The sequence below is a fragment of the Vidua chalybeata genome, chromosome 12 (assembly GCF_026979565.1).
Source record: "Vidua chalybeata isolate OUT-0048 chromosome 12, bVidCha1 merged haplotype, whole genome shotgun sequence".
Taxonomy (NCBI): Eukaryota; Metazoa; Chordata; class Aves; order Passeriformes; family Viduidae; genus Vidua; species Vidua chalybeata.
Window position 1 is genome coordinate 2,137,050 of NC_071541.1, and position 20,432 is coordinate 2,157,481.

A 20,432-nucleotide genomic window follows, 5' to 3' on the forward strand; every position below is an offset into this window, starting at 1 on the left:
TGTGTGTTTTACTGCAAAATAAAAAAACCCAAACACATGGGGCAAACCAGGCTGAAGCACTGAAGGGACAACAGGAAAATTTTGCTTTTTCATCAGAACACACAGGAAATCTTTCCTAAAACTTGCAGTAATGGGTCAGTGCAGCCTGGCAGCAGAATATTCTTAATTTCAGAGCACAGCGTGTCGCAGCATTCGACAAAAGCTTCAACAAAGCAGCATCAAACAGTGCCCAGCTGAAGTGCAGCATCCTGTGCTCTATTCATCACAGGAATGCACTGGGAGCAGCCACGGGTTGGCCACGGGCTGACTTTGAGCACAAAGTGCAAAAATGCAGCAGCATCTCTTCTCTTTAATGGCCCCAACGCTGGAGAAACTGCAGCCCTCGTGGCAAGCAGGCCTGGCAAAAGGAGGGGTCAGGAATGTCTGGGAGGTGGGGTAAAATAGAATTATAAATGTAATAATATTGTAATAAATAATATAGTGTTTCAATCGAATATAATGTCTCAATATACTATAATATAATATACTATAATATACTATATTACTATATATAATATACTGTAATATAATATATTACTATATATAATATACTATAATATATTATAATATACTATAATGTAATGTAATATAATATACTATAATATACTATAATATATTATACTATACTACAATATAATATAATATAATATAATATAATATAATATATATATAATATAATATAATAGTTATATATACTAATGCAATAATATACTATATAATTATATTACATTATATTAATGTATTATATATTATAATTATATATTATATACAATATAGTATATATAATATATATTATATTTATTATATTTATTCTTATATAATGTAATATATATTATATTATATTATATTATATTATATTATATTATATTATATTATATTATATTATATTTAATGAATAATATAGGTTTTACATAATGTTTACCAAACCAAGAGCTCCAGGACAAATTAATCTCTTAAAGCTCCTGTATTTATGTGGTGCTTGCAGCTGGAAGGAGCTGGTCAGGGTTCAGGGCAGGACCTGCCATGGGTCAGTGGGTGTTGAACAATTTTATTGTGCATCACTTGGTTTATTATTTTATAGTACTATTTACTAGTTTTATTATAAATGAATACTATTATTTATTTATTAATTAAATGCTATTATTTATTATTATTATTATTATTATTAAACAATACTATTTTTTATGAATTTTATTCCTTTCCCAAGTGAAAACGATCACTGCCAACAGCATTTCCAGCCACGTCAGCTCCAAGGGCTGCAGCAAAACCCAGGGATTTCAGCCCAAAAGGCTCCCTGGGAACTGCTGGTTCTAAAGGGTGAAAATCCCCACCAAAGTGTGGGGAAAAGGAGCAGAGATTTTGTACCCAGGCAGGGAGGAGATCCCCACACAGACAGGTTTTTGACTAGCTAAGCCAGTCTTTGCCCAGCACCCAACACGAGCTCCCAGCAGGTTTCCCTCACCTCTTGTTCTTCTCCATCACCACCCAAGCTTTACAAAATTAAGCCCCTTTCCAATAATATTTAGTTTTTCTAAGAATCACACAGTATTTTACCTATAAAACACCCGACTAATCACCTCCAATTTTGCCATAAAACCCATTTTTACTGGCAATAAATAATCAGTTTGGGTCCATATCCTGCCTAATTTGATAGGTGCGTGGAAAAGTGGGTATTTCTGTAAGTCCCTAAATGAGATTTAATTTCAATACCTACACACTAATTCAAATGCAAAGGAGCTAAATTGAAAAGGGGCATCACATAAAACACACAGGGGATCAATAGACAGCCAGAGAGTTGGAACATCTGCTTAGACAAATGTCTGTCTACTCCCTGGTTTATTTAAAGTGCACCATCTCACCTTCTTGACTTTTGAGAAAGAGGCAATTCAATTTGCCCAGATGGACTTGAGAGTTAAACAGAGAAAAACATCATGTACCTAATAATCTGTATATAAAAATGAGGGGATGGCATTGATATGGCCTCTGATTTCCTAATTTAGGAAATGATGGCCTAAATCAATCAGGGCACAACCAGCAAGGGCTTTGCTGCTGGCAGATCAGGAAGGGAAATGGGTACTGACTTCTCGTGAGGCTGACTCAAATCCTCTTCAATCACAGAAAAACTTGCCACATAATCCCTAAATAAGCATAAATTACATTTTCTTAGCTCTCCTTTCCACCTCTGTAGAGCTGCTAAAAGTCTTCTGGCTTTGATGCCCTGTGCAGGCTGCCCTAGAGCAGAGGCTGGGCAGAGTCACAGAATAAAGCAGGGATTTATTCAAAGGATCTCCTCCATGGATCCACCTTGGGCAGCACCAGAGCCCAGCCAGGGCTGCAGCCAAGAGGAACCAAAATGGTCCCAAAATGCACGAGCGCTCCCGGGGGCTCTCACTGGGATCAGCTCTGCTCCATTTGCACCTTGCAGTTCATTGTCCCATTCCAGCTTTAGCCCAGGCACTCCCATCCTGCTTGTTTTTCTCTCTCCAGCCCACGCTGTTTGTGCTCCTGGGCCTGAGATTTGGCTCATTTGTCCTTGGTGCCCAGCTGGAGCAGGAATTGTTTTGTCTCCCTGCTCTGTGCAGAGAGCTCACCATCCCATAATGTGAAGCCCAGAACTGCACACTAAAGCAGCACAGAATGTGAAAAATAGAAAAGTTCAAACCTGAGGCATCAGCTTTGGTTTAAATGAATTTTTGTCTAGGTTTAACCATTCTCTTCCCAGCCAGGAGAGGTGGATCCAGGACCTGCTCACCCAAAACCCGCCTGCAAGATGATGCTGCTGGGGAGCCACACCTCTTCCTGAGGGATTTCCAAATGCAGGAGTTGGAAATGAACATGAAAAGCCACTAAATAATAATAATAATAATAATAATAATAATACCCACTCAAAGTATTAAGGCAAGGCAGATCTGATTTGCAAACCCTTCTCCAGTGGTGCCCAGGGCTGGGTGGTGTTTGAGGAGTACCAGGAGTCACTCCCTGCCTCCTCTGCTGTGCAAACATAAATTAAGCAGCCAGAAATGCAAAGTGCTGCAGAACTGACCAAAATATTAATTAATTAATTGTGGGGCCACAGCAGATGAATCATTTCCCAGCTTCCTGCTCACATCAAAGTGCAGAGGGAGCTACACAGAAGCAGAAAAAAGAAAAAAAAAACCTGAACAAATTGAACTGCGGCCTCGTTTAGAGGAGACCATAATTTAATATGTACAACAGGGCTCCCAGCTTTAATTATTTATATTCAGACACGAAATTAGCTGAATTTGTCTGGTAGGAAACCTGCAGCTGCTTGGAGAGCAGCAGGAATTCAAATCCTCATCTCTCTGTGAATTTTGAGGTTTGATTTTTAACAGAGCTGGGTGCCCGATTTCACTGGAATGTATTGATATAAATGATGGGGGGTTTTGCCTCACAGTGGAAAACATTTGACTCTATATTGCATTTTTTCCCTCCCCTGAGTTGCGCAGCTGTGCTCTAAATGCTCTGGTCTGAACCACTGCTGGGGTATTGCTGTGCTGGGTCAGCATGAGATCAAGGGACAGAGAATGCCTGGACAGGCATTTCTGAGAATATTCTAAGAATATTTCTGAGAAAAATATTCTTAGAAAATAAAATAAAAAACAACTTTAAAAAAAGGTTTGGGGAAAACCCCCAAACCACCACTAAAAAAAAACTCAAAAGAAACCAACAACTACAACAACAACAACAAAAAAAAAAAAACAAAAAAAATAAAACAAAAAAAAAAAATAAAACAAAAAAAGCAACCAAACCAACCAAACAAAAAAACTTCAAACAACCAAAAAAAAAAAACCCCAAAGTGAAGCAAAACAAAAACCCCAAACAAAACCAAAACAAAACAACCAAACCAAGCCAAACCAAACCAAGAGCTCCAGGACAAATTAATCTCTTAAAGCTCCTGTATTTATGTGGTGCTTGCAGCTGGAAGGAGCTGGTCAGGGTTCAGGGCAGGACCTGCCATGGGTCAGTGGGTGTTGAACAATTTTATTGTGCATCACTTGGTTTATTACTTTATAGTATTATTTACTAGTATTATTAGAAAGTAAATAATACTATTATTTACTTTATATTATTTATTATATTATTGTTATATTTGTCATTATATTTATTATGATATTTTATTTTATTTCAATTATTAAACTGTTCCTATCTCAACCTACAAGTTTTAATTTTGATTCCCCTCCCCATTGCACTGGGTTGGAGGCAGGTGAGTGGGAGGCTGGGTGGGGCTAAACCGGGCTTAACCCACAGCACAGGCAGAAGGTGAATGGTTAAATCCCACCATAAAATATGCATCTGCACACTCAGACATTAATGTGTCTGTGCCACTGCAGCTCATTAACATGCAAATACGACTTCAGCAGAGAAACTCTCCGCTGCAGGAGGTTAATGAGGCAGAGGATGGCACAGAAGTCACAGAAACACAGAAAATTCCCTTTCAGACTCGTCCAGAGCATTGCAGGCACACAGTGTCACATCCCCCTTTGGCTCACCCCGTGCAATCAATGCCTTTTGTTTCCACTGATGCCTTCAAGTTTTAGCTGTCATATTTCCCAGGCTCTGCACTGCACTGGTGTGACTCTGAACTCCAGATAAAGTGTCAGCAGCTCTCCTCACAGCTCAGGCACACAGAACAATCCTTTTCCAGCCCCAGAACCAAGGACAGCGCTGCAGCTTCAGCCCAAAGAGCGCAAACAGCAGGGAGTGGAGGGGAGCAACCTGGGAGGGTGGGACTGCAGCACCTGGAGCTGGAATTGGACAATGAACCCCAACCTGGAAATTGTTAACCGTGTGCTTTTGGCAGAGAGCCAAGCACCCCAGCGCTGGATTTTATCCCTTTTATCCCTTAATCAACTTTTAAACATTTTAAAGAGTGAGCTTCGTTTCTCACAGCTCCAACGAGGCCCAAGGAGCTGGTGGCTGTGGCAGGAGCCCCAGAGAAGCACTGGGGATGCTGTTCTTGGGGATGGTGGCACCACTCAGCTCCAGGGGGGTTTGTTGGGGCAACACCCTGTTATAGCTACACATTACAATATTGGCTTTTCACAAAAATTAAAATGGACTCTATGTGTGTGGTGGTAAAGTAACTCTGTTATAAAGATACAGTTTTTGTTTCTGTTGTTAATTGAGCTTTGTGAAATAGCTGATATGGGTGTGCTTGTGTTAAAATGCCTGCTGGGATGGGATAACACCCAATGGACACAGGATGAGGATGACGCTGTTGAGCAGGACGGGAACAGAGAACTCCAGATCAGAAGGCAAAGAAAATGAGCTCTGATTTATTTCAAATGTACCACTCTATATCTAGAGAACATCGAGAAGACTACTTTCATTGGTCTTAGAGTAAAAACATCCCACACCATTGGTGGGCAGTGAATGATGCACAGTGGCAGGGCATATCTATAAACAATGTGAACAACAAGATAGATTAGAGAATTATTTACATTCTTTCCCAACTGCTTCCCAGGCTCTCACCTGGTTAGAAAACCTTTTTCTTTTCTCTCTGACTGAGCTGAGAATATCCACATGAGGACACCTGTACAGATGTGCCAACCATCAGCACTCACTGTCTGAAGGCAGTGTGGGCCAGGGCCTAAACTGAAGGTGATGATAAAAAAGGATAAAAACCACAACCAAGGAATCTGCATGCTCTAAAAAGGTGGAACCGAGGAGGAGCCATGCTAAACAGTTCTTAAAATATGTAAACTAGTTTGGGGAAAAGTTTACTATGCATAGGGTCTATGAATATGCAACAGGCTGATGCAAAAGAAATAGTAAATAAAGAGTGTTTCCAAAAGAGCAGGTGTACTCTTGTTTGAGTGCTAATAATAACCTTTGCTCTATGGTCCTTGTCTCCTATTGTCCTTTATTAAACTTTTTACATTTTCACAGGGGAGTGGACGTGTTTTTCACAGCCCCAAAATCTCACCCTTCACCAGCCCTGCTGCTCTCTGCAGCCGAGACCAATGACCAGGATGATACCTGGGCTGTGCCAGACTCTGATTACAAGAACTAAACCCAAGTATTCCATTTTCAGGTGGAAGAACTGAGCTTAACTTTCCCAGTCATTTAAGGGTCCACAAGGCTCTGTGGAGGGTTGGTAGACAACTTTCTGCAGACTGGTTTTTTTTTTACTATTTTATAACTCAGTTATTAATATTTTTCTTTCACGAGGGTGGAAAATGGTTTGCTCAACATGAAAACACAAATTTCCCCCTTAACTTCAGAATATTGAACAGCCACCTGTGCGTGTGTTCATAACACCAGAGCACGACACAAAACACTCCCACGGCTCTGGGAAGCAATCCAAGTGCATCCCTTAAAAAGAGCCCAAATGAGGGAGCCCTGCTCACGGCAACACCAGAATTCCCACAGCACAAACACTTCCCTGCCTCCAGCCAGCTCAGACAATGCTGCAAGGCAGCCACAGAAAATTCCAGATTTAAAACCTGCCCAAAGAAGCCGGCCCAGAGCACGTCCTGCAGCGAAAAGAAACTATTTCCTCACTCAGCACCTGCTCTAAAACTCACACAAAACTTCTGGCACTCCTCTCGCCACACATCTGTTAAATCTCCCTCAGCAGGGCAGAGAATCTGAGGCCTGAGGAAATGCAGTGCACTGCAAAGAGGAGGGAAAATGCTGCTGCAGAATAACGGGGGAAAGCCAGTGCTGGAGAGATGTGTTTTCATTAAACACTGATCTTTTGATCAAGGCAACCCCCCAAACACATCCCCCTGAAACTTTATTTTGCTGACCCTAAGCAGTTCGCAATAGGTGTTTCAAGTAGAGAAATTACAGTAAAAATAATTTCCATGCTTTGTTTTCCCACTCTTTTATTTATTTGCTTGAAATAAAGGCTCATCCTCCTGTGTTCCCCCCAGCCCAGCTTCCCTGGGGTTGCAATTCCCAAAACACGTGGGGGCTCTGCATTGCAGAATCTCTCTGCATCCAATTTTCTGCCAGCTCAGAAACTGTCAAAGCACATTTAGAAAGACTTGGAACCAAATTTCAAAAATAGGTACCCCTAAGTACCGGAAGAAAAGTCGCTTTGTGTTCAGTAGAGCTAAGCAGAAAAAAGTGAGCACTGCTCTAAGTGCTTTGTTATTATCTAAAATGCTGGGAAGGTAACCTGACAGTGAACACAAAGAAAAGGGGAGAAATCAAGCTAATAAATAAAGCAGTAAAACAGTCTGAGCGAGCAGCAGGTAAATTAGAGCAATCCAGCCTAACACCAGGGTGACACAAACATTAATTAAAGCCTGACACCCTCCCCCAGCACAAAACACATGCGAGAGAATAATCATGGCAGTGTAAGGAGGGATTAATTAAGGATATGGCAGAGAGAGAGAGACTCAGGACAGCCCTGGGCAGTGCTGGTGTGCTCCAGGACAGGTGATCCTACAACCACTGACCAGGCAGGGCTTTGGAACCAGCTCTGCTGAGCCTCTGCAAACCCAAAATGTTCTCAAGAACTGTTTCAGCTCCAGGAAAAAAGGCACATCCCTCAAAAATCTCTGGGAATTTCTCCAGGAATGTTCTGAACATCGCAGCTTGGGCTGGAAAGGTTAAGCAAGGGCACTTGCAGGAGCTGGTTGTATGGCTGGAATATGTTATTCTAATTATTTGTTAAATGGAGCGAGGGCTCAGCTGTAACACAACACCACTTTAATGGGATTTAAAGCTCCACTCCACGAAGGTTTAATTGAGCAGGGAAAGCTTAACACAGAATGAGGGAAAACAACTTCCACCAGCGGCAGCTTTGAAGAGGAAAGGAGCAGAGCAGACCTCTGAGAAACTGTGCTTGGGCTGGGAGACACGGACCAAGAGCAAAACGAGTTTCACCTTGATGAGTTCAGTGACAACGGCCACGAACAGGGATTGATTTGGGCGTTTGATCCCTGGCACGTGAACCACGGGGCACTGTGGCATTGGTGGGAAAAGCTGGGGTGTCTGAAGTCCAAAATGTGAAGAGGACACCTCACCTGCCAGGCACACCGTGACCGAGTGCAGCACCAGCAGCTCCCATAGCAACCTCATCTTCAGCTCCAGGGGCAGAGACCAGCCCAGGGATTGCAGAGCAGAACGGGGCTCCTCGGAAACCTCAGGCCAGCTTTAATCTGTAAAACAAAGCAGATTGCAAGGACATTTAGGGTTGTTGCTCCTGACGGCTTGTTCTTCCTTTCCAGGAGAGATGTATCTGAGGATTAACAAAGAAACTTCTGTAAATATTGACTTTCAAATCATTCCCAGCAGTGATTTGTGACCATTTCAGGTGTCTGGGTGGCAGGTGAGGATTAAGAGTTGTAACCTGGAGCTGTGAAACTTCTGCTGTCTCCTAATTTTGCCCTGAGGAAATTCACTCCCTGCCTCTCTGGGGTAATTAGTGAACTCTGTAGATTAAAATGAAAATTAGAGTAATTCTCTAGTCCGTAACTTTTCTGTGCAAACATCATCCAGCACACAAAGGACACCATCTCTGCAAGGCAACACTTTGCAGGAAAGCTTCCCACACTGCTCAAGGAAAGGGAATTTTTTCCCATTCCACCTCCATGCTCACGGCTCTAAAATTCTGTTTAAAAATCCACCTTACAACGTCTGCAGGTAAAAACTGATCTTCTCCTCGCCCCCCTATCACAACCTGTAAATAATTAGAATTTGAGAGCAATTTGAGACTTTCTCAGCTGATCACTGCAAACTTCCACCATCCCCCTCCAAGCAACCCAAGGGGGAAAAACGCTTTCATTTATGAAAGGAACGACTCCAGAGCAGGCATTTAAATATTAAAAATAAATAAATCAGGCCAGACACACATTCTTATAATTTATTCATCTCGGTGAAGACTGGAAGTTCAGGGGCCTTCGTGCTTACAAGACAAACTGCATGAGTAATAACAAGAGAGGTCTCTGCCTGCTTTTGTGAGCTAAAATTGGGAGGATTCTTTTAATAAAGTCAGGTTCAATGCACTGGGAAGGTTGAGAATCTTTAGCCTCTGATCTGAAGATGCAGCTTTGAAGCAGGGAGAGACTAATTGCATAAATTCATCTGTTCTCACCCAGGCTGATGGGGCGTGCTGGGGGCAGCAGGAATGGCCAATCAATGAATACTTAACTATTTAAGGCAATGATTAGAGAATTAATTATTAATTTTGGAAGGAAAATGTCTATATTGATTGATATGGTGAAGCAGTTACACTGTTTATAGTGAACTCCAGAATTTTTTTTTTTCACCCTAAAGAGTCTTGACCTGTGGAAAAATATTAATTTTCCTCCAAGTACCAAATTCTCTTGATTACAACAGCAGCTGCACAAGAGATTTCTACTAATTTTACACCAATTTAAGTGAAATTTGAGATAAATCTTGGATTTCAGCAGCTGCTGAAATTCTTCCCTGTTCTTGTTTTCCCACTAATCATCCCCATCAATAAACCCCTACAAAGTTTCTCTTCCTTAGCCTGCCCGGAGATGCTTTACAATTATTTCCCTCTCTCCCTGCAATGAGCAGAGCAATCACTCGCAGCAGTTGATACCTCATTAAAACACAAGAGGTTGATAAGCACTTATCAACTTAACCTACTGCCAGGAGCTCCTGGGAAGCACCCACAGACTGGGAGCTGCTAGAGTGCACAAAGGGCTCACAAAAAAACCATTCCCTTCTTTTCCAGAAATTAAAAAAAAAAAAAAAAAATCCTGGGTAGTCTTGAATTTATTACCCCTCGTCACTGTAACTTCAGCTCTTGCCACAGCTGCCCTGACCCAGCTGTGGGAAATGGATTCCCTGATCCATTTGGGGAAAGTTCTGGCTACTGTGAGGGTTTGAAAACTAATTTTATTTTTTTTTTTCTACTCAGGAAATAATTATTCTCTCAGCATTTTAAACACTGATACAAAGCATTTCAAAGTGACAAATGTAAATTAGTTTCTCGCTTACAAAGATATTAAAAGTAGCAGGCTCTGTCTGTCCTTCCTCCCATCGAGTTTTGACACAATCACTGGATCTCAATTTCAGCCAAAACCAAATGTTATGCTAAAAATATAGAATTGTGGAATGGTTTGGGTGGGAAGGGACCTTAAATCCCACCCAGTGCCACCCCTGCCAGGGCAGGGACACCTCCCACTGTCCCAGGTGCTCCCAGCCCCAATGTCCAACCTGGCCTTGGGCACTGCCAGGGATCCAGGGGCAGCCCCAGCTGCTCTGGGCAATAAATATATTTTAAGTCCAATGAAAAAGCTGAAAGTTTTCTGTTATTCAGTTACTCAGCAGCTGCTCCAGAGAAGCAGCAGACACCAGAGGTGCACGCGCCTCAAAGCAAAGTTCCCACTCCCTGATGTCTGCACAGGGTAATGCAGGACAGAAAGTTCCCCCCAGAGAGAAACGATGCCTGTCTTGGCATAAACAGCACTGCAAAGTAAATTAGATGATTACCACCCAAAATATTTTTCTAAGGTTAAATGATGGTGGCTCTCAAGCCAGGGCCGCAATTCCATTTCTCGTGATAGTTCCCTATTTCACATGTGAATGAGTCCAATTCTCAAAATGTTTCCCTGTAAATATTTCTGCTGTTCACATCGGCAGGGCCTTTGTTCAGAGCTCTGCAAGAACTGTTCAAACACATCGACTTTTTATGGCAGCAGCTTTAGGAGAAGCAACATTTGTGCACGAGCAAAAGGTGCATAATTGAAAAGATCCTTCCCATTCCTAAATGTTTCCTGACTACAAAATCCCAGGGGACTTTGTGCTGCTGCTGAAGGCCTGAAAACTCACAAAGTTTAATATTTCATTTCCAGAAGGAAGCAGAGGCACTTTCAGCAGTGCACAGGTTATTTTTTTGAGATGAAAATGAGATTGCTGAGCTTCAGTCTGGAAGTGCAGCCCATTAGAAACCCCAGTGCCACCACACGTGTGCAGAAGTCTTTTTAACTTCACTTCTGGCAATGCAGCCATTGCAAATTCTTTTGAAAGGCACCTTTGCTCCTAATTGGATTCTGCCAAAGAAACTTGACTCCAAGAGCTCTGACTGCAGGTAGGTAGGAGGGGGGGAAAAAAGAGTGGAGTAGAAATATTTGTGGTGAATTTTTCTGCATTTGTGGGCACGGCTGTGTGAGTAATTTTTCTTGGATGTTTCATGATTAGCACTTCTGTAAGAGCAAAACAGAAATTAAAATCCTGAGCCTGATATATCTATGGATGCATTCGGAACGTGAAAAATACTTTTTAAGATAAATTTGCACAACCCGACTGCTCAGTTTTGGGAATATTCTGAAGGAAAACCTGCAGAACACACCTAAGACTGATGCCTTAGGATTTCAGCGTTTCTATTTTCCATCTATTTGTAACCCTGCAGTTCTTCAGTGTGTAACTCCAAACTCCACACTCAGTGTGAGCTGCTGCTTCCCCAGTTGGGGCAGACACAACAATTCCTCTCCAGGCCTGGCAATCAAGGACACCTCACTGCCTCAGGCCAGAGAGATGGGAACAAAAGTGACTTGGGGGAGCAAACTTGGGGTCAGTGACTTCATTACCTGAAGCTGGAATTGGGAGATTCACCCCCAATATGCAAATGGACCAAATTTATAAAAGAATAAAAACCTGTGACCCGTCGTCCATTTTTGGGTGTAGCCCCTGGGGGGTTTCATCTGCCCTAAATGTACCTGAAGCCCTTCAATAAATATTAGAGCTTTTTATTCCCTTCATTCTGTCTGGCCTCTGTTTTTAGGTAATCCCAAAAAGGCATCAAGACCCCAGAAGAGCAGCAGCAGCAGCAGCAAGGAGCAGCCTTAGCACTCAGCTCACATTTTGCTGCTGCCCACTGGTGTGCTGCAGAGTGCCAGCTCTGCTCAGCTCCCAAATAAATCACTGCTAATGAAGCGTGCTGCACACAGACAGACAGCAACAGGCATCTTTTAATCACCTCGGCAAAGGAGGAGCTGAGGGTAAGCACAAAGCACTCAGCACTAATGGGGGACTTGTTAGACTGGAGGTGATGCAGCCCCGGGGCTGCCACAGGTGTGACCTGAGGGCAGGAGCAGGGAATTCACTGCGCTGACATGAATTCCTGCTGCCAAAACCTCCTCGGTGGCACCCAGCTTTTGAAACAGGAGTGGAGAATCATAAAGATAATCTTCAGGCTTGGCTGCAGAAGGGAGAGCAGAGCTTGGGGTGACCCCACCTCGGGGTGTCAAGGTGACCCTGAGAATGTGAAAGTCCTCGTCTCCCAGCCCACAAGGCCAGAGAAGGAGTCTGAATGTGCAGGATCAGCTTCTCAAGGTTGTTCATTTTCCCTTCTCTAGAACATTCTCTCTCTGCCCTGCTGAGCTCTGTCCAGCAGCTCGGCCATGGCATTCTGTCTGCCCTCAGGGCAGTGTTCACATTTTATACCAAAAACTCCGTGTGCCATGGTTACAATAACGTGCCAATGTCTGTCATTGATGTTGGACAGTGTGTCTGTGCCTGAAACCAACAGAAAAGTGTCACCAGCACAGCAAGACATGGAGGGCAAGGAGAAGGAGAAGAAGGTCAGGACATGCCCAAATCCCTCCATCTTGTCCCCTTGAACCCCATTCTAAAAGCCCCAAAATTCTACTTTTTCACCCTGTGTTAATTCAGCTACCACACTACTCAAACCCTTGTGGTTTGTAATTCCTCATACAGAGTTGGCAGCTTTTCCCATGGGCTAAAATGGAAGCCACAGGTGTTTTTGCCTTCGTGCCAAGGTCTGTGAGCCCCCTGCCAGGGTCTGGAGCCAGCCAGGGCAGCCAGAGGGATGAACTGGGCTCTGACAGTGGGGCAGACAGGGAGAGGCTTCTCTGCTGCTGCAATCACAGATGGAAATCCCTCTCAGCAACACCTTCCCTTTCTGACTCGGTCTGGAAGCAACATTCCCAGTTTATCTTTATGCAGAACCTAAAGCCACAACTTAAAACCTGATTTAGAGGGACTGGATTATACCTTTAACATTCAGTGTCACCTGGGTCACTACTGAAAGCTCCTTGGAAGCAACAATCCACCCTAAACACGGATATTCCCAGCTGAGCCACAAGTTCCTTGAATCACAGCACAGTTTTCCACAGGAAAAAAAAAATAGTAATTAAATGTTTTTAATCACCAGCCACTAACTGCAACATCACTCTGTGTCTCTTGCCCTCAGGAAACTCAGAATTGCCCTGGAAAACCTGGATAGTGCAAGGATAAATCATCCCCAGGGAAGGAGAGGGGGTGGCTGGAGACAAGTCTGAATTAAGGCTGTGGGTGTTAATTAGGGCTCACTGTTTATTGTTCTACCTTTTCCATCAAGAGGTGAATTGGGAAATGCTCACCTGAGGCAGCAGCTCTCAGAGAACATCCACACACAAACAGCCACAAATTCCGAGGAGCTTTAGTCCAAGAAGGAGCAACATTATCATAATAAAAAGCTACAAGCAGTGAAACTTCCTAGCCTGGCATTTTCCACAGATTAGAATTTATCCTCTTTTAGAGAGCCTTTTACTAAAGATTGTCTGGATCAGTTACCTTAAAACTCACCAATTTAAAGCAAATTTCCACCTCCACACTGAGTGACATTTTCAGTGCAGTGTTTTGGGAGATTAAAGCAATGGGCTATCCCATATAGCCAAGCAATAAATTATAAACCTCAAAAGATGCCAGCTTAAGGGAGAGTAAAATAACTCAAAACAGCAAAAAATATTTGAGTTGGTGTTCCCTAAGTCCCCTTCTTCTCTCCTAACCACATCACCAGTCCATCATCAACAGAAGTGGTCTGTAAGGACCATTACATGTCCAATTTGGGTTTTTTTCTGCCAGCAAAGCTCTCTCTCAGTGAGAGCCCTGAATCAGAGCTCAGCCAGCCCAGCCCCTCCTGGTCTCCAAGCAGCCTCGGTGAGCACAGCCACAAAAGAAGTGCTCAGACTGGAATATCAAACTCCAGCTGACTTTTGAGCAGACATTTCCTGCAGAAATAAGGGTTAATTCAAGGCTGTCTCAGATTGAGAGACTGCTGCAGCTGAAGCAGGCTCCCAGGACTCTGCTGCCAAGGGAGTTCCTGTTATCCCTAAATCACTGCTTTGAGATAAGCAATCAAGGCAAATCTCCAAACAAATTTAGATAAGCAACATCCAAAGCTATCATTCCCTTTTGGATAGGTCCAGTTCCCAAAACCCACATTATCAGACAGCGACATCTTGTCCAGGAGACAAAAAAATGATGTGAAAATATTGAAGATATTTCCGTATCGTCTCCAAAATCAGCATCTTAATGACATTTTACCTTTCACTTCTGGAGCTTACAGAATAATCCCTCTGATTTCAAAGACAAAAGGAGAGTTTTCTCCACAGGAGCTCCTCAGGGAGTTCCCAGTCCAGAGGACACACACACACACACATTCATGCTGAAGAATGCTTTGCCTTCCTTCTGAGGTACAAACTGGAGCTTTCTTAAGAGCATAAAATGGAACTTGGAGAAGAAAAACAACAAGCAAGTTTATTAACTTTGAAAAGCTGGTGAGAAGGCAGTTCTCTGTGTATTCCTGGGAACCGAGGCTATCAAAACAACAATTCCCTCATCACCTATTACTGGCAGAAGGCTTCCAACCCAGATAATTGAGATGCTTGGACCTCAAATGTTTTTAAACTGCTTTGTTAAATCCAAAAATCATCTAGGGAGGGGAAAAAATAACCCTCACCAATCATTTTGATATCCCTGTTATGTGATTATTTAGCGTTGTTTCCCCTTCAAAGTTTATTTTAAAGATCACCTGGCACTGAGGGAGCTGGGGATGCTGAGCGAGGAGAGGAGCAGGGTCTGGGGGGATCTGAGGGCTCAGGGCACACCCGAGTGCAGAAGAAAGGAAAAACACCTCTACACTTTGCACATTTTATATGGAATGAAGAGCTCCCAGGCTGTCCTGGAGCTGGGATGTGCTTCCCAGAGGGGCCAAGCTGGAGCTGGGGCTGCTCTGCTCCACCCTCCAGGCTGGGCAGGAGATGGTGCCAGCCCAAGGCCAGCCCAGAGGAGGGGTTCCAGAGGCTTCTGTGAGAGCACTGGGGCCACACCAGGGCTGCCTCTGCTGCCAAGAGATTTGTGAGAGACACAGAGCATCCCAGGGAGCTTTGAGTGCTGAGGAGCCCTGACAAAAGCTGGGTGGAGGTGGCAGAAAGCATTCCCTGCTCCACAGGTTGCCTGGGAAGAGCCCAGACCACGCAGGCTCCCTCACAGCCACTCCTCCCACCTGCCTGCCAGCCTCTTTACAATTAAATCCCTTTTTTTTTGGGGTGTGTTGGAAGGTCCCTGCCTCCAGCCCTGCTGCTCTCAGCAGCTCTCCTGCCCACAGCCTGCTCTGGGTGCTCATCTCTCTCCACTTCCACCCGGAGCTGGAGCAGCTCATGGTGCAAAGCCCAAGAGCTCAGCTGCTGCTGGGAAACTGCAGAACCCACACAGGGAGACAGCCCAGCCAAACACAGAATGCACAGGCTCCCAGCCTGCTTTTCCTCCCTTTATCTGTGGATTATTTCCAGCAGCGAGGCCAGGATCGCTCCTGGGATATCAAGTGAAGGCACAGCACTGCTCTCGAGCATCCTCTGGGGTTTTTCTGACTGCAGAAATGGTGAGGTCACTGTTTCCTAGCAAATCTGAACTAAAGACACAGCTGAGTCAAGATCCAGTTGGTGATATTTTGCTATGGAATAGCCTGGGTTTGCACTTAAATGTGTTATTTTGATTAAAAATTGATCTTATCCCCATGAAAACTGATAGGGAATCAGTGCTGTGGAGGTCTAGCCTTGACCATGGCCCTCCAGAACAGATTCATTTAGCCCTGACATCAGTTCACTGAACTGCTCAAGCCTTCAGCGTGGCCTGAACACAAAGTTTTCCCTCCCACTGGGAGAGCAAATCCTCCAAAATGAAGCCAAGCAGCCAACAGATGCCAGTGGAGGCATCTGCTCCCCCGAGTGCAGCTCAGACAGAGCAGCAGATTTTTTGGGGTTTGGTGTGGAAAGAGAAGCAGCTCTGCTGCTCAGGCAGTGATGTGCTTTGGGTTATTCTGGGTTGGAATTCAGGGCGTAAATAGGCTCCAACAGAGAACAAACTGAGCACACAGCACCTTTGTTAGCAACTCCAAACCCTCAGAACTGCAGCTGGGGAGTGCCACGGGCACAGCAGTGGCAGATTTTGGCCACCAAGAGCCACCTGCCCATGGCCACGGGGGCTTTGCACCTGGGAGCTCCTTGGAGATGCTGGACCAACAAATCTCTGTGAGAAATGATTTAAAAGCTGTGGCTGGACCCTCTGGGATGGGAGCAGGGCAGGAGCTCCTGGCTGTGCCATCCCCGTGCTGTGACCTGGGGCTGACAGCAGAACAAAGTGACTCTGGTGACACCTCCCTGTAATCCCTGCTGCTGTTTGGTGCCCACAACACAATCCTCCCGCTCTGATTTAATTACTAAACATAAAAGGAAATAAAACGGCGCGATGCAAACAAAGGAATTGCGCTGGGTGTAATTGATGGGAGCTGTTCTCCAGCAGAGCACCATAAACTGCCTGGTTACAATCCCTGTTAGAGGGCTGCAAACACTCTGGCATTTCCCCACACTGACTATGCAGATTACACGAAATTACTGCCTCTTCCTGCCTCTGCCATCTTTTCTAGAACGAGTGTATTTTTTTAAAGACATCCTTGCAGTAAACGTAGGGGAAATAAATAAATAAATAAATAAATAAGGCTCCTGTGAGCTCCCTCATTGCCGGGGGCTCTCAAGCTGGAATGTGCTGAGCAGCTGGCAGAGGTAGCCAAGGAAGGGGTGCTGCACACAGCTTTGTTTTCAATCTGGAATATCAGTTATTGAAGGAATCAAGCCCCTGGCCAGACAAAACAAGGATCATCTCCTCAGCGGATAACGAGCCCAGCTCCACGGCACCTCAGGAATGGCTGCACCAGGATTTATTGAGAGATCACATTAAGCCCTTGGTTTGCTTGTCATAGGCAGCAGATGAAAGGAAACAAGGTTTGCAAACATTGATTTGTGTGTAACGGCTTCAAAAGGTGTGAACAGAAGCGTTTGTTGCTGTTATCCCTGGCTGAGGGCTCTGCCTGTCCATCCACCCTGGGAGCAGGAGAGCCTGGATGGGCTGGGATGAGCAGAGCCTGCTCCTGCTGCCTCTGGGAAGGGGCTCTGCCAGCCCAGGAGCTGCCAAGAGCTCCTCAAAAGGCACAGCAGGAGAGGAAAGGAGTCAGGAGTGTCCTGAGGCCGGGTCTGGATGCACACCAGCACCAAAGCCACCTGCGGATTTTAAAGCCTTTCCCTGCTTAAAGCCCTGATTCAGCAGCAGGTTCTTCTCCCACCTTGCATGGATTGAGTCTGGATGAATAAAGAGGGGAGCTCACACCAAATTCAGCCTGAGAAGGAATTCTTTACTCCAGGGGTGGGGAGGCCTTGGCACAGGGTGCCCAGAGAGGCTTTGGATGCTCCATCCCTGGCCAAGTTGGGCTTGGAGCAACCAGGTCAAGGGAAGCTGAAAGGAGCTGAGCTTTAAGGTCCCTTCCAGCCCAAAGCATTCTGTGATTTTGGGAATTCATCCCCATCCAGGCTGCAGAGAGGCACAGCTACCAGCTGTGCCCCATAAAAGCCACACGTCCCAGTGCTGGGTCAAACCAGCCCGTTCAACCCCATCTTAATACCCCTTAAAATGCTAATTGCCAACATTTCAACCCCTATCTGCATCTGAACTTTAGGTGCCAACTTATTTCCAGCCATATTGGCATTTTCCACTTTTCCTTCTGCATAGATGGAGCTGTCAGCTCAAATTTAATGCATCCAATATTTGGCAAAATTTCTTCGTGATGTCTGGGTGATTCTGGGACAATTTCTTTTTTTCTTTTTCTTTTTTTTTTTTTTTTTTTTTTTTTTTAATTGCAACATCTTGAATCAAAGATAAAATAAGAGTTCCAAACCAGGAAACAGAGTATGGAATTAGAACATTAAGACTGAGAAAAGGATGAGTAAAAAAATGTCACCATGGGTTTGAAGTTTGGGGTGGGAGGGAGGAGCGTGAGCAGGCACTGGAGCAAAGCCAGGAGACTCCAGAGGCACCAGGGGGTGGACTGAGATTCCAGCTGGGAACAGGGGGGACAGCCCCACACCCTGTCACAGTCGTCCCCTGCCACGGAATTACAGGGAATTTTTGGCTGGCTAGATAAGAATTTACTGCGTGCAGTAAAACCCCAATTGTACAATTGAAGTTACAGCAGTAGTGTGTTAATTTATGTCCTGTTCACACAGTTAAAGCAATGACTGGGAGCTAAACCAGGGAGCAGAAATCACCCAGTTTATGGCCCCTATTAGTTCCAAGGGGCTTTGGATAAGACCATACTGGAAATAATAGAAATATCACCAGATGGACCAAAAAAAACCCCAACTTATCAATATCTACATCATCTAATTTATCAGCTAAATCAATTCTAGGTATAGAATATCCATTGAAAAAGAACTACACACATTATAAATCTTGGCCAACATTTAACCAGAAGCCCCTTTTAAATTTTATTTTAATTAAAGCACAATCATTACATTCCCTGTGTATTTTATGACTGCCACTTTATCAAGGGGAACTCCATAAAATACCCAAAGTAAGCAAGAAGTAATAGATAAAAAAGGAAAAATAAAGTATTTCAATCGAGAGAATTATTTCTTCCTCTTAATTATCTTTTTAAATCACTGCACAAGAGAAAACATCCCAGTAAAGGCACAGCAGGCACTGAAAACTGAATTGTTTTGAGTTGGGAGATATAAAAATGTTTAATTTCAGCCTACAAAGTTGCTGGGTTTTAAATGTCCCTCAGTTTATCTGTCTGTTCCTTCTGCCTGCTCCCTTCTGCACAAGTTCTCAAGCCCAGCAGCCCTCAGACTTGGAGGTTGTAAAGATATTAAACTTTGTACAAAGATCAGTTACTTTTAGAAAGCTCAGTCTGCCTTTAAACCCAGATGTGAAACGATTCCATTTTATTCTGATGAAGACGTGGCCATTGGCTGTTTCCACATTTTCCCTCAGAGAAACGTTCCTCCAGCTAAGCAGGAAGTTCAGAGGAACCATTAAAAAACCACACGGGGGTTAATTTGGATGCGGCTAAAAATTCAGGCAACTTCCACGAATCCTGACCTACATTTGAAATTTATTGCAGAAATTCCATCAGGAAGATTCCCTCCTGCCTGGGAGCAGCGTGGCTGGGTCTGGGCTGAGGTGGCCCTGTGGCTCAGGAGCACGGGGGGGCTGCTCGTGACAGGCCTGGGGGAGCTGGCACATCTCAGATGCTGGGAAATCACCTGGGAATGATGGAGTTTGGAAAGAGCTCATCCAGTGCCACCCCAGCCATGGGCAGGGACACCTTCCACTGTCCCAGGCTGCTCCAGCCTGGCCTTGGGAATTTCCAGGAATCCAGGGGCAGCCACAGCTGCTCTGGGAATTCCATTCCAGCCCATCACCACCCTCATTCCTTCCCAATCTCCCGTCCATCCCTGCCCTCTGGCAGTGGGAAGCCATTCCCTGTGTCCTGTCCCTCCATGCCTTGTCCCCAGTCCCTCTCCAGCTCTCCTGGAGCCCCTTTAGGCCCTGGAAGGGCTCTGAGTTCTCCCTGGAGCCTTTTCCTCTCCAGGTGAGCCCCCCCAGCTCTCCCAGCCTGGCTCCAGCCCTTGGAGCATCTTCATGGTCTCCCCTGGACTCTCTCAAGCAGCTCTTTATATTTTGGGGCCCCAGAGCTGGAGGTGCCTCCAAGGCTCAGCCCAGACCTGACCCCAAACACACCTTTCAAACAGAAAGGAACTGAATACAACCATCCTGAGAGTCTGCCTCGATACACTTCCCAAAAACGTTCATTTCCAGAGCACGGCCCAGAGCAGCCCACTAAAACCTGTCACAACACTCAACTATAATCACCAACCTCAGCCTGGGGACAGATCCAAGTAATTTGCTATAAAGGGGTAGGAAAGACAAGTTTTTGGTTGTAGTGCCAGAGGAAAAAGGCTTCAAAGATGTTTCCTGACGTGCTGGCTGCTGCTCTGAGAGTGATGCTGAAGAGCAGCTCGTAATGAAAACCGACAGTGACAGAGCTTACACAACTTCACACGTGTAACACCCGGGCAGTGCCTGGCAAAAAACAGCATTTAAGGCAGTAACAAGCTCAAAGGAAACTCTAATAGCAAGCACAGAGATCCCTCTGGAGATGTCTTGTGGGAAAATTACACTAAACCCCAGTATTGACATAAGGTTAAAAGATATTCTAAATCAATTGACATTTAAGGCTGCAGCAGTGTTAGCATGTCTGGAAAATGCAAAAACCTTGTTAACCCCCTTGTATCGGTCTTTAACTCGAAAATGCTGCCTCCATTTGA

The 20,432-nt window shown here is 44.6% G+C and overlaps 1 protein-coding gene across 1 annotated transcript in view; it reads right to left on the reverse strand.

Annotated features, from left to right (window-relative positions):
• Nucleotides 1-20,432, reverse strand: part of LOC128794219 (contactin-4) — a 284,248-nt gene that overhangs the window by 132,084 nt on the left and 131,732 nt on the right. Inside the window, exon 3 of the mRNA XM_053953926.1 lies at nucleotides 8,040-8,174. Coding sequence (XP_053809901.1) covers nucleotides 8,040-8,094 — 55 coding nt within the window. The 5' untranslated portion in view covers nucleotides 8,095-8,174. The remainder of the gene's footprint in view (nucleotides 1-8,039; nucleotides 8,175-20,432) is intronic.